This window comes from Polyodon spathula, chromosome 17 (assembly GCF_017654505.1).
Source record: "Polyodon spathula isolate WHYD16114869_AA chromosome 17, ASM1765450v1, whole genome shotgun sequence".
NCBI classification, from domain to species: Eukaryota; Metazoa; Chordata; class Actinopteri; order Acipenseriformes; family Polyodontidae; genus Polyodon; species Polyodon spathula.
In genome coordinates, this window is record NC_054550.1 from 10,108,262 (window position 1) to 10,123,434 (window position 15,173).

The following is a 15,173-nucleotide window of genomic DNA, read 5'->3' on the forward strand; positions in this document are numbered from 1 at the left end:
TTCATGGTTTGAAAAGAACTTAAATTTAAGACATGACCCAAGTGATAAATATAGAAATGATTCCCCTCATCTAGATCAATTGAACTGCACACGTGTTTGAAAAAAAGAGTATAAAACAAAAATCCTTAAGTGTGTTCCTAGCACGTTCAAAAAGAGCCCATGAGTTTAAAATGTTTGTTATGTAATTGTTCATTTAGGAATTGAAGAACATAAAGGCCTTTAGCAGAGTACAGTACAGTAACTGTCTTCCAGCTCCACTTCGTACTCAAAGAGGTAATGCCACAGTGGTAAGCCGTCACAAGCAACTCCGTTTTAATTGAGGACAATTTCAATGGGTTTATATTATGAACACAAAGCACTCATTGTGTCAAACTACCTGTAAAAGGGAACAACTGGAAAGGGTTTTACATAATTGTAATTCAGGATAAAATGTGCATATTGAGATGTGACTTCTTTAGCTACCACAGAAACAATCCAGAATCGCTCAAAGAATATCACAGACATTTGTCAAGCTTTTTGAGATGTTATAGTAATAAAGCAACGACTTGGATCGCATTATTGAGGAGTTTGGTGATAAAACAAATAATCAGGAGACGATTTGTCAGTATGCACTACTATGAAGAGGTATGTGATAAATACAGTGAACAAGGGATGGGGCGGGGCTGGAGATGCAGTACTGAGTGTCCTGTTGATATGCAGTGCCTTTTAAACCTGTTTTACTATAAAGTTACTTTTGAACAGCATGTGTAAAATAAACAGTGTGCATGAAAATAAATTGGACCCGACGCGCCTGACAGGCGCTGAATAAATGGACCACAAAGCGTGAATAATAGCAAAGAATCCATTGAAGGGTCGCGTACAATACTATCTGAAAGGACGGCTTGCATTTCTTTAACCAAGTGTAGTTAGCAGAAGTAAAATAAAAAAAAAAAAATGTTACTAGAAAGTGTTTTGTTTTTTTTAAACTGGACATTTGATACCTATATAACGAATGGAAGTGCAGAGGGTAAGATTTAGGGAACTGTTGTGTTAGATACAATCACTTTAATGCTTTACTTGATAAAATATGAAACTTGAAATGAATCGGATTCAATTATTTTGATGATGCAGCACTAGTTTTAAATACTTATTTATTTATTTTTTTTAAAAACAGTCCACAGTTTTAACAGTTTAACTCCACAACTAATATTTGTGTTTTTTAGGAAATATTTTCATTTGTCTGAAGAAGCTCACAGATAGAAAATAAGCAGTTATGTGAAAACGTGTTCAGAATTTGGATATTTATTTCAATGTTCGATGTCAGAAAGGCCCAACCACTAGAGGAGAGAATCCTAGCAACAGGGGTTGGAAGGTTCACTACAGCACCTGAAGGTTCCCTTTGTGTGATACTGTACATGTTTGTGCTGCTTCACTCTCCCACACTGTCACAGGCACTATTTTCAAAATGCAGTCCTTAACTCCGCCGCACACCTTGAAAACAGACAGCTTTAACATTTGGAAGTTATATGAAAATTTTTGTTACAGCAAACCAGCCAGCTAGAGTCCTGCGCGGGTCCGATTTTTACAACCTGCTTCCAACCTGGACCCGCTACTACAGGACCCAACCCGACCTGCATATATGATGTACCACTTTTGCGGCCGTCATTCACACAAACCATGCCAGGTTTTACAAGCAACGGGTCCAGTCACATGTTTATAAATTTCATTCGCTGTGATTCTGCCAGTAGTTGTCCGTTTCCTTCTTTTCCCCTACATCCAAAATGTAACTGGACGTCAAACCAAACTTTACTCACAAGACCAACAGCTGTGTCAGGGTTCAGGGCTTCAGAATGTTTGATTATCTGAAAATCTCTTTCTGTTATTGCATGATGATGCTGTGTTTTATCGCAGCCTTATTGTCTAAGTTTTTTAATTGTACTCAAACACGTTGTTTGAACTTGTGAATTCTGTGTCGCTCATTAGACACCAGGATAAAGTTGGGAGACTTACAATTATGAGCCAATGCAGCTTATATTTCTACCCATTTATTGATTGTCATCAGTGAAAAAAGCTCAAATGCCTTCACTGGTATATCCATGACTGCCAGGTATTTAGACAGGTGTTTTTTTATTTTATTACCGTTATTTCAATAGTGGCACGGGTCCAGTGATTTACCCAACAGTTACTATACCTAGGATTATATCATGGCTTAGAACCACTGATTGACCAATCAGCATGCAGCATTATAACAATCCGTTTTAGAATACATCACAGGTACTCTACACGTAGATTTTTAACATTCTAAATAATGTATCATTATTTATTAGAATAGCACAACTCACTACAAAATATTTACTACAATTGACAGAGCAGGTATACAACATAAAAATAAAATGTTGCGAGTCAGTCTGCTTTTGATGCTGTTGTTCTTTTGAAAAGCCCTTCATATTAGCTTCGATAAAATAGCCTCGAAGATTTCCTGTGTTCCATTAGCATTTCAGAACTCACATAAATGCAGTGCAATAACACAAAACAGGGAAAGATAAATGCAATTTAATAGCAGGTGTCAGCTTTTAAACAGCATAACACTTTCATCATGCCAGCATGGGGGGTGGGGGGTCTTAGTACACATGAGGCATTCTAGTCAATTGTAACAATTTACCTGACTGGCTGGCACACCTGCAGACACAGTGTCAGTATGGAAACGCTCAGCACCAAAACTAATGAGTACTTGCCAGAGGTTTTCACAGGTTTCCTTACCTCTTGGTGTTGTACGCAGTGTCCTGAGGCGTTTCTTCCAACAGTGTCACATACCCCAGCGCACAGGTCAGGATGAACAGCACTGTCACTGTGTGGGCCCTCCTGCAGAGACAAGGGACAGGGAAACATATCAGAACAAAACCCAAACACACTCCCCTACTGCAAGCCAGGGCTGTCCAGGAAAGACAAAAAGGTTGAACAGGTGCTTTAAAAGGATAAACTAGATCTAGTTTTACAAGGCTGTCAAAAAAACACCTGCCATAATGCAGTCAATAAGCACAGTATTGGTCTGGATAATTACATGGCCATTCCTCAATGAAGTCTACAATTCCTTCAGTGGGTGGACATTTTCAGTCAAGTACTGTCTAGAATAGCCTCTTCTTCAGACTGTTCCTCAGTAAAACATCAGTAATTTGAAAGTCAACCATGAGTCCTCTTTTCAAGTCTGTCAGATCTGCTGTTGTGCATGTACTGTAGTAACTAAAACTGACTTGCAACAGGGAGATTACTCTTTTATATACATGATGATCCATAAGGCAACATCTTTCAGGTGTGAAATGGTTTTCAGCAAAGAGGAACAAATTCATCTCACGTGTGGTGCCAGATTAAACAGACAACATCCTGATCTGCTAATGATAGAATACTGCCCGAGATGCCTGATTTATGGACACCCTGAAGAGCACATTCCATTTCCATACAGGAAGTATCCATTTCTCCTGTCCATTGGAGGTAAATTGGTGTCCCATTTTTTAGTGTAGATGTACTCCGATATACTGGTATCCACAGCTGCTGAGTTTTGTGAATGAAAGTGGAAGACCAAGGTAGCCTCAACTGTGTCTTGTTTAACTTTCATTTTGCAACTCTGCCCTTTTCGAAAATATCATATATCTTTACACAGCTTGAAGTAACTTACAAAAAATGATGGTGATTAAGTAGATTCAAGAAAATGCACAGAGTCCTTTTCTTCAATCAGTTGTTAGGTTTATTGAAATATGCAGGGAGTCTGGTCTCAGGTACAGGACAAACAGAATACTCATCATTACAATGTTTGCATGACATTAAATACCCTTCTGTGTAGATGGTCCACCTCCCCTTTCTCTGACACTTAACCAATGGCCAAGGTACAACACATTATTCTGTTAATTTACTTAATTTACTGTGTGTGTGTGTGTGTCTGTGTGTGTAGTCTAGTGTGACAACCTCTGAACTCAGTGCATTCTTCACACTCCTGGAGACAAAAGGTCCATAAATCTGCCTTTTGTTATCTTCTTGGGACCCCTTTGATCCCAGTGGCATTATCTCTTTCGATCTCTCTGAAGTCTTTAAAGCCTGTGCTAATTGTAGTCCACAGCATTGTTATCTTGTTAGCTTGCAGTCAATGTTGGGCAACAAGCTTGTAGACGCAAGGTCTCTATCAATGGTTAGCAGTACATGCAATTTGAACCAAACAGTCTGCTATCTGCAATATTAGTCTCTATTCAGAAAAGAACACCAGTATAGCTCTGCCAGTCCACATGCGTAGCAAACTGCTAATCAATTCTCGATCCATGTTATCCAACACAGCTCTGTTCCACTTTTTTCTAAGTTGGCTGTTTTGGTATGGAAAATGTTTTGGTTATATATCACTCCATTAATGCTGTTAAAAATAATATATAATTAAAAAATATACAAAACTAATACATGTGCTAACTCCCTAGTCCACATCAATCTTTGCAAGCATGCTAGGTTACAAGGTCTGCTTTTTCAAGAAGGACAACAGAATAAGACTTTGATTTCTTTTAATCTACATCAGATATTTGACTTCTAACCACCAACAGACCATACAGAATACTCACTTGATTCAACTACACGTCATACAAAGCATCATATTGTGACATTAGCATATTGTTACAGTACACTCTGGATACCAGACACTACAGTCATTCAGTATGTTGTTTGTTTGCTTCTATTAATGGAACAGTTCAATTTATTATGCTCTGGCTACTTCATTTTTTATTTAACCAGGAAAGTCCCATTGAGATTAAAATCTCTTCCCTTCCACCCCACCCCCAAGGGAGACCTAGACAAGATTGTGGCATATAACACAAAAAACACACAAATTCAAATGGACACAAACAAGTTAAAACACATTCCAAAAAACAAAGAAGCATCGACCAAAACAAAACATGACTCAGTTACAGTGGATGCCAATGTTTTCTTTAAACTCCTTTAGAGATATTAAAACTGAATGCCTTTTTTCCAACGCATATGAACTTTAGGAACTGTGAAACTTAGAACAGTCTTAGTACTACTAGAGGTCAATAACAAGTTATTAAGGTCATTTGGGATTTTGCAAGGGATAGCCTTATAAACAATTATGTACCAATGTTTCAATCTTTGCAAAAATAATGACTAGTTATGCCACCAACCCCCCTTGCTGATAACTCGTCCCCCCTACACACACACCAGGAAAAGCCACAGCTACAGTAGGTTTTAATTGAGCAGTTTATAGCACTGGGGAATCACTGTGGATTGCATCAGCCTATGTGGAGCTGGTTGATGCAATCCAACAAAATCAATCTGTGGTTATCCCTGCGGGGACAGGGTGATCAGTTTGACTTCATAAGGGAACGTGCCCACAAAAACAAACTGAACTGCAACTCAAAAGCATTCTCGCCAAGTCCCTGATGTCTTGAGAGAAGTCTGTACCTAGCTTGCAAATAAGACTATGTTTGGTATACTTGCAGTGGAGTTCTGGCATTGTATTTTTAACCAGAATATTCAATAAATGACAACAATTTTGTTGTGGGTGTAACAGGCTAAACAACTACAGTCACCTGTTAACCTGTATACTTTATTGCAAGATATCGAAAAAGTTTCAGATCATTTGTAAATCCATGTACTTATTTGCAGACTTTGAGCTTGCACATTTCCTAAAGCACACTGTGACAGAGAAAGAATGATTCTTGGTGTTAGATCTCCCTCCCGACCTGAGAGGGCGCTGTCTAAAGGGAACAGAGTACCCTGGACTGGATGGCCCAACAGTTAATTCCCAGGGTTAAGCGGAATTCGGCCATCTGAAAGGGGACTGAGCTACCATACACTAAATCATTGACCCAGAAAGCTGACGATGTGGCATCCGTGGATTGGAGGAGCAGGAGCTGTGTTGTTGTGCTAGAGAAACTTCAGTGTTTTTCTGTCTTTCTAAAAACTCTCCGATTGTTCATTGTTCACCAGACTAGACGGCGAACACGATCCGGAGCTGTCGCCCACGACCAGCACTAAAACCGGTCAATGCTGCACTACGTATTCACCATTGATGCACTAATAAACTATACCCCATCACAAGCACTACAGCACTCGCTCTGGACTGGTGACCGTGTTCTGTCTCTAATTGTGTTTGATATTGTGCTTATTATTTATAGGACTGCAACCAGATATTATTACTGTGCAATACACATTGCTGTATTTCACCATGTTGGTCATCAGATCATTGAACTATAAATAAACAAACCATTTCACCCATACTTCGTTGTCTGTTTGTTTCATTAGATTACTGCGCCTGCGCACTTATTACCACACACACCTAGAGTGAATTGAGCAGAATTCAGGAAATGCCAGTTGATGTGAGACTTTGATTCTAAACTTTTAGAGGAAGCTCAGTTTATGCACCACCAGAACAGGTGACAAATCTGGACATCTTCGTCTCACATTTTAATAAAAGTTGTTACTGTAACTACATGTATGGTGTATTTACTGGAAAATGTTTTAGGTTTTGAGCAGATCAACTGACATTCAAATTTCTATATCTCAGGATCCATTTGAGCTAGAGATATGACTTTGATGTAATTTTGTTACATTAAACTAAAATATGTTGATGGCCGTTCAGTTTTAATGTCTTTAGCATTGACCCTGAAAATCTCAAAATTGCCCAGTATGTACCATGCTCTGGTCAGTGATACTGGCTTGATATTTCACTTGGGTGCATTCTGATGAGGTAATCAGCAAATTCACCTGACTTCTCCTCAGTCAGAACTAACCAGAAATGAGTGTCATGTCCACAGGATATGAATGAGCCTATTTTAACTGCATTCTCCTGTTCCTGAGCACCAGCTTTGACGCTGAAGCTGACTGTGAGCTTTGGACAATACACTTTAGTTCATTTCAAGACTTTCCCCACACTGAGAAATTGTGATGTAGTGATGTAATCGCTGTGCTCCCTTGAAGGCAATGGGACTCCTAAATCTGTTTTGTATGTGGACTGCATTTAGGCCAACACCTATATTTGGCCTGCATATTTTTGACAATTGTGAAACATTTTATACTTGGATAACATCAAAATGTTTAAACTAATAATACCCCAAATCTAGAAATACTACAAAAAACTGAAAAATTAAATGACAAATGTTTTTGGAAGAAAGGACTGAAAAAGACTTGGAAATGTCTGTCATTGAAACAAAGTTTACTTTGGTATGTCTCAATTTACCACTAGAGTGTTTTATACAGTAGCTATGGATGGCATAATATACATATACTGTATGGAACAAAAGTGATACTCCCAAACTTGTTCTAAACAATGTCCTTACAGAGTCTCCAAGAACAAGTCTGTATTATAAACCAGGGGTATGAACCCAGCAGTGGATAAGAAGTCTTCCTGAGTCATCATGTTCACAATCTGTTACTTAGCGATAAGGCCAATTGTTAATGAAGGGATTTAAAAAACAAAACTTGCTTGTAGCGGAAAGGATCAAAATGTCATTATTGTTTTAACCTGTTTTCCTTACAGCTTGCCTGGGCCTGTATCTTCTGTATCTGTATATTTTAAATTGATTTACGCACCATTCCTCACTGTGTACAACCTGCAGCCATGCCGAAAAAATCAATAAAATACCTACTGTGTGTATATATGTACAGAGCCTATAGAAAGTCTACACCCCCTTTCGAAATTTTCACCTTTTGTTGCCTTATAGCCTGTGTGATAGATCCTACAACTCTCAAGGTTCGCTGCCCCTTTAAAAATGTAGACCCAGACACGGAAATGGAATTTTGCAGCGCTTACGCACACTTTTTAATAAACACAAAACACAAATAAACAAACAAAACCTAATTCCGTTTTGGAGCTCTGAATATACATTAACAGATCCCTGACTACACATCCTACCCTACAGCTAACAAGTGAAAAAAAATACTCAAAATATGTAGAAAATTAATTAAAAATAAAAATTGAAATAGCTTGGTTGGATAACTGTCCACCCTCCTTGTATTAGCAATCGTAAATTAGCTCAGGTGTAACCGATTGCCTTCAAAAATCACACACCAAGTTTAGTGGCCACCACCTGCGTTAAATTTTAGTGATTCACATGATTTCAGGATAAATTAAGAAGTTCCTGTGTGTTCCCTCTGCTGGGTAGTGCATTTCAAAGTAAAGACTCAACCATGTGCACCAAGGCGCATCACTCAAAGAACACCATCCCTACTGTAAACCATGGTGGTGGCAGCATCATGTTATGGGGATGTTTCACATCGACAGGGACTGGGGCACTTCAGGTCACGTCAGGATAGAAGGGAAAATGAATGGAGCAAAGTACAGAATAGTCCTTGAGGAAAACCTGCTACCCTCTGCAAGAAAGCTGAAACTGGAACGGAAGTTCACCTTTCAGCATGACAACCACCCAAAGCACACAGCCAAAGCTACAATGGAGTGGCTAAGGAACAAATAGGTAAATGTCCTTGAGTGGCCCAGTCAGAGCACTGACCTAAATCCAACTGGAAATTTGTGGCATGCCTTGAAGACTGCTGTCCATCAATGCTCCCCAAGGAAAACAGCAGAGCTTGAACAGTTTTGTAAAGAAGAATGGTCAAATATTGCCAAATCTAGGTGTGCAAAGTTGGTAGAGACCTATCCCAACAGACTCACAGCTGCAATTGCTGCCAGAGGTGCTTCCACCAAGTATTAACTCAGAGGGGTTGGAGACTTGTTGAATTATGATCCTTCAGTTTTGTATTTTCAATATTTAATTTTTTTTTCAGTAAAACTTTTTTCCCCCTAAGTGTGGAGTATGGTGTGTAGATAAGTGGAAAAAAATCCTCATTTAAATGCAAGAAACTCTGAGGCACTGACACAACAAAATGTGAGAAAAGTAGAAGGGGGTGTAGACTTTCTATAGGCACTGTGTGTACACATATATATTATATAGCTATATTATATATATATATATATGAGACAGAGTTTTATAACAAGCACAGATAGTGCAGCCTACCATAATGGTGGGGCTTCAAACTCGAACTATCCATGCATCTACTCCTGGCTTTCAGAAGTCCCCTTGTTTACATATCTCAAAATGACCAGGAACAATGCTCTCAATGTAGTTTTCAATCTGCACAGGACTCTCGCATGCATTTGAATATGCTGCTGCTAAAGCCATGGTGTTGGTTCTCGATGCAAGTGCAATAGAGGCATTAAACAGCCGACTGCACAATTTTCCATAAATTGATCAAAAACAATGCTAGTGCTGTGTTTTCTGCCATCTTGAAAGTTCTGTCATTATAAAACACTGTTCAATCGGAGCTAACTTTTTACATAGCACCAAGGCAGAATGCTCTGCCTGTTGAATGCAGCCCAGGTGTCAGGAGTTTGAAAAGCTGCTCTGAACTGATTGCATAACAACAGCAGGAATATATTTGCTAATAGAAGTTGTTATTACTAAGGAAGAAAAATTTAACACCAAACGCCTGGCTCTTGATAATTAAAGTAACATACCTAATTTAAGCTAGTCCTGAAGCCCAATTGTGCAGGGCTTGTGTGATTTTCAAGCACTGGTAAAGTAATCTCAAAATGCTATCCCTACAGTAGCAGTCACCTTCAGCCACACAGCACAGGTTTTATCCCTCAATGAGATAAGCACACAGCTGTGCGGACAGCTTACCCTGCAATGCAACGCTGCTTATAGAACTGCTCAGCCTTCCAGGATTCAACTACAGCAACCACATGCCTGCCTATTTTACTAAAGTATGATTGGACCTTTCTTGTTTTCCCACCATTGGACACATTACTTTCGAAGGAATTGCACAACTAAACTAATAGTTTATTTTGGTTTATTTCCTGGATCATTCTTGGAAACAAGCTGACTGCTCAACTTAATGAGGTTTTCCTGGTGTGTGTACATTTTAAAATAAACATACTGTAGGTCAGACCAAGGTGATGAGAGTCTGATGAGGGCTCTCCAAAACTTTCCCCCTGGCAAAAAATGGCACATACCGCTGCCACCATATGTGAAAAATTTCACTTGTATAAAAGGTTCACTAGCCCTTTTGAAGAAGACCAAGAGACAGCATGCAGTACTGACTAAACTTTCTTTTTTACCCGTACTAACTAGCATCAGATGGCTGTTTCAAGCACACACAAACAAAAAGGTTTACACACCACCTTTACGAAACCACACAGGTCTCATCACAATGACACTCTCTCTCTACACTGCCTGGAGACTGCACTGAAAACACTTTTTTTTTTTTACTTGTTTAAATACCTGCCTGTTGCAGGAAGGTGACATTAATTAATTAACAAAAATAAAATTACACCTGTGGCAATGCAAACACAGCCACATCCCTACATTTCTCTGGCAGTAAATTAACCCTTTCCCAGCACATTTCTTTCAAACAAGAATCCACTACATACACATATACATTTATATATATATATATATATATATATATATATATATATATATATATATATATATATATATATATATATACACACACACACGTTATACACACACACCACCACACATCGCAGGGCCTGCAGACCACATCAATCCCTCGTCAGGTCAACTATCAATCCCTCTATGTTGGAAGCAAAGTTCACGTCAATCCGAGATACAAACTCGATCGATGAAACAAAACAACACAACAGAACCTTTGCCGGTATATGTTTCGAGCTTTCGAAAGTGTCCCTCGACCAAATACTTCCTTCACGACAAATTTTTTTCCATAACATATTCACAACAGTGGTAAAATTTACCCATTTGCAGGTCAGACTTATCAATCCCTTTCAACCTCCAGTTGCCTCAAATCCGAGGCTAGGCTTTATATTGTGTTTATTTTGTACAAATAAAAATATAAAGTATATATTTATGTTCACTGTGCAATTCACGCTCTCACGTCTATGAAGACCTACTCCCGTTTGTTCGACTCTACCTCTCAGGGTACATCTAATATAATCCTCTCGTGATATCGAGGGATAATACTTTGTCAGAAGGGGTAGTCTTGTTATGAAAAGGTTATACCGAATATATTATATATATATATATATATATATATATATATATATATATATATATATATATACACACACACACACACACACACACACACACACACACACACACACACACACACACACACACACACACAGTACTGTGCAAAAGTTTTAGGCAGGTGTGAAAAAATGCTGTAAAGTAAGAATGCTTTCAAAAATAGACATGTTAATAGTTTATATTTATCAATTAACTAAATGCAAAGTGAGTGAACAGAAGAAAAATCTACATCAAATCCATATTTGGTGTGACCACCCTTTGCCTTCAAAACAGCATCAATTCTTCTAGGTACACTTGCACAAAGTCAGGGATTTTGTAGGCATATAGTCAGGTGTATGATTAAACAATTATACCAAACAGGTGCTAATGATCATCAATTCAATATGTAGGTTGAAACACAATCATTAACTGAAACAGAAACAGCTGTGTAGGAGGAATAAAACTGGGTGAGGAACAGCCAAACTCAGCTAACAAGGTGAGGTTGCTGAAGACAGTTTACTGTCAAAAGTCATACACCATGGCAAGACTGAGCACAGCAACAAGACACAAGGTAGTTATACTGCATCAGCAAGGTCTCTCCCAGGCAGAAATTTCAAGGCAGACAGGGGTTTCCAGATGTGCTGTCCAAGCTCTTTTGAAGAAGCACAAAGAAACGGGCAATGTTGAGGACCGTAGACACAGTGGTCGGCCAAGGAAACTTACTGCAGCAGATGAAAGACACATCATGCTTACTTCCCTTCGCAATCGGAAGATGTCCAGCAATGCCATCAGCTCAGAATTGGCAGAAAACAGTGGGACCCTGGTACACCCATCTACTGTCCGGAGAAGTCTGGTCAGAAGTGGCCTTCATGGAAGACTTGCAGCCAAAAAGCCATACCTCCGATGTGGAAACAAGGCCAAGCGACTCAACTATGCACGAAAACACAGGAACTGGGGTGCAGAAAAATGGCAGCAGGTGCTCTGGACTGATGAGTCAAAATTTGAAATATTTGGCTGTAGCAGAAGGCAGTTTGTTCGCTGAAGGGCTGGAGAGCGGTACACGAATGAGTGTCTGCAGGCAACAGTGAAGCATGGTGGAGGTTCCTTGCAAGTTTGGGGCTGCATTTCTGCAAATGGAGTTGGGAATTTGGTCAGAATTAATGGTCTCCTCAATGCTGAGAAGTACAGGCAGATACTTATCCATCATGCAATACCATCAGGGAGGCATCTGATTGGCCCCAAATTTATTCTGCAGCATGACAACGACCCCAAACATACAGCAAAAGTCATTAAGAACTATCTTCAGCGTAAAGAAGAACAAGGAGTCCTGGAAGTGATGGTATGGCCCCCACAGAGCCCTGATCTCAACATCATCGAGTCTGTCTGGGATTACATGAAGAGAGAGAAGCAACTGAGGCTGCCTAAATCCACAGAAGAACTGTGGTTAGTTCTCCAAGATGTTTGGGCCAACCTACCTGCCAAGTTCCTTCAAAAACTGTGTGCAAGTGTACCTAGAAGAATTGATGCTGTTTTGAAGGCAAAGGGTGGTCACACCAAATACTGATTTGATGTAGATTTTTCTTCTGTTCACTCACTTTGCATTTTGTTAATTGATAAATATAAACTATTAACATGTCTATTTTTGAAAGCATTCTTACTTTACAGCATTTTTTCACACCTGCCTAAAACTTTTGCACAGTACTGTGTGTGTGTGTGTGTGTATATATATATATATATATATATATATATATATATATATATATATATATATTGATATATATATATATATATAATATATATCACTTGTATCGGAGAGGCATGCTCTCCGTACTCTGCTCATTCTTTTCGACTTGAAAGGACTTGAACTTTTAACATGCGCATCAGATTTCAATTTCACATTGTGATAATAAATAAAAATAACTATATATAATTACATTCGAACTTATGGTTGTTCATTTTTGTTAACTAGTGTTTTGTGTTCAAAGGAAAGCAAACCATTTTATTTAATCTCACAAATCCTAGCTAATTTAATTACCGTTTGACTGCCACTGGATTGCTAGTGGTAGCTGCTAGCTTGTTGTCTTCAGATGGTTCATCAACAGTTTTATGCTGCTTAGAAAAAATTAGGATGACTAAAATAAATAGCTAATTTTTAAATTATGTTTTCCTTTCCTCTACCGCTGTCAGGCCATACTTCACGTCTCTCACTCAGTGTTATGTCACGTTGCGTGTTCGTTTGGACTGTAAAAAGTGTAAAAGCTGTGTGCATTATCCGATCAGAAGAGTTCAAGGTTGAACCTCTCGCGAATGACAGTAAATAGCCCAATCACAAACAGAAATTTGAAATGCATGCTTTGGCAGACAGTAAGCATGTCATTAGTCAGTTGTGAGTGGCAGTTCACATGTATACTAATTAAAAACAGTACTGACTGAAACGTATTGAGGCCAAAAAAAAGAAAAAAAAAACAGCTTTTCAGGCTAAAAACTCCGAAGAATTCGGTACGGACCTTCTTTACTGGAAGAGGGGGGGGGGGGGGGGGGGGGGGGGGGGGGGGGGCACGTGACCAGGCACCACTAGATACAGCAGAAGTAAATAACTAAATTACATAAATAACAGAAAATGTTTTTGAAGTTCATACCGCATAGTTAGCTTTTTTACTTTCTTTTGTATGTTTTGTTGTTCATTTTCTGTTAAGTCACAGAATCGCTGTTTTTTCTATCAGCCATTTTCTGTTGTTGTTAGGAGTGGAGGTGGAGGGCATTCCTTTGAAAAGGGGGCGGGACTGACATTGATGTGAACCAATCACATGTCAGAGAGAGACTATTGCTCGGTGGTGTAAGGATGTTAGGGCAATAGTTCAATCTGTTTTTAGCTCCCATGATAATGACAGGCTAGAATTTCCACGAAGGGGCTGTTTTTAAAATTAATGTTTTTACTGTACATTGGAAGGTTGTAACAAACTCAAAATAAATAAATAAAATCTAAGACTAAAGACAGCTTGATACAGTGCAGTCCAAATCTGACAACAGACTACTTAAAATATGTAGGCCTACAGGGCTGGCAATTCAATTCATTTTTACAGGTCTGCAGAAGACAGTAAGGTCCAGTACAGTAAGTTCCACGCATTAAGTGGGCCTCTGCTTAATTTAGCCAGTCTAGGGCTTCGGGCACTAAAATTACCCCTTCTTCTTCCACAGAAAACTGGGACCGAACAGTAACTATTGTATCTACCTACTCTCTTCAAACACAATTCCACAAGATTACAGCACTATAAAACCGTCAATTTTCATTTAACACAGAAGTAAAATAATGAAATTCAATAAACCCTGAATCATTAAGCTACCAGTAACTCACGTAGAAAACATCTGAATCTGAATGATGAAGGCATTAGCTGAAAACCTACGTTAAAATAATTCCTACAGGTATAAAAACACAAAAGTGGTACACAGCTTCTCCCTGTCACTTGTTATGCAAGTACTATATCAACTGCTGTCTAAGCTAACACCACATTTCCACAGCTGCTACAGCAACCTTCAAAGACACCAATTTTGTTGAAAAGCCTGCCTAGTACATAACCTTCACTATCAGAATGCCAAACTGATCTGCTCCAGTACCTACCTGCCTCCTGATACCAGCTGCATGGCCTTCTCTTTCTGAACCCCATATAGACAACGGATCAGCAGGCACTGCTATTCGGTTTACCTCATAGATGCACCCAGCTGGTCACAGGTGCGAATCATGCCGAAGGAGAATCTGGGTAAGTCAGCAGCACTCCATCTACCTACAGTTCACCACTTCAGCATGGGGTGTCTATATGCATGTGTGTATTTATACAATATGTGGCTACATGCATGTGTACGTGCAAGTGTGGCAGAGAACCGGTTCTTCAGAAAGGCGTAACACTTAAGTCCCATCTGTCTTGAAGGATCCCACAGCACTTTGCTGAAGAGGCATAGTTAGGGATATTACATGCATTAACCGCTCCAATGCTTAAGGCAGATTATACACCAGTATCATTTCTATCCTGACCCCCAGGCTAGCTTGCATGGATAATCATGACTGGACCTGGAATGCTTAGCCACAAAGTCCAAACCACTTTAATAAAAATCAATGACAAACCAAATATGGTACAATTGGGTGCCTAGTTTTCTTTATTACAG

The 15,173-nt window shown here is 39.1% G+C and overlaps 1 protein-coding gene across 2 annotated transcripts in view; it reads right to left on the bottom strand.

Annotated features, from left to right (window-relative positions):
• The window catches only part of LOC121330068 (phosphatidylserine synthase 2-like), a 56,048-nt gene that overhangs the window by 38,029 nt on the left and 2,846 nt on the right, over window positions 1–15,173 (bottom strand). For both annotated transcript variants that reach the window (XM_041276335.1, XM_041276336.1), the window contains exon 3: window positions 2,740–2,841. In XM_041276335.1, coding sequence (XP_041132269.1) covers window positions 2,740–2,841 — 102 coding nt within the window. The remainder of the gene's footprint in view (window positions 1–2,739; window positions 2,842–15,173) is intronic.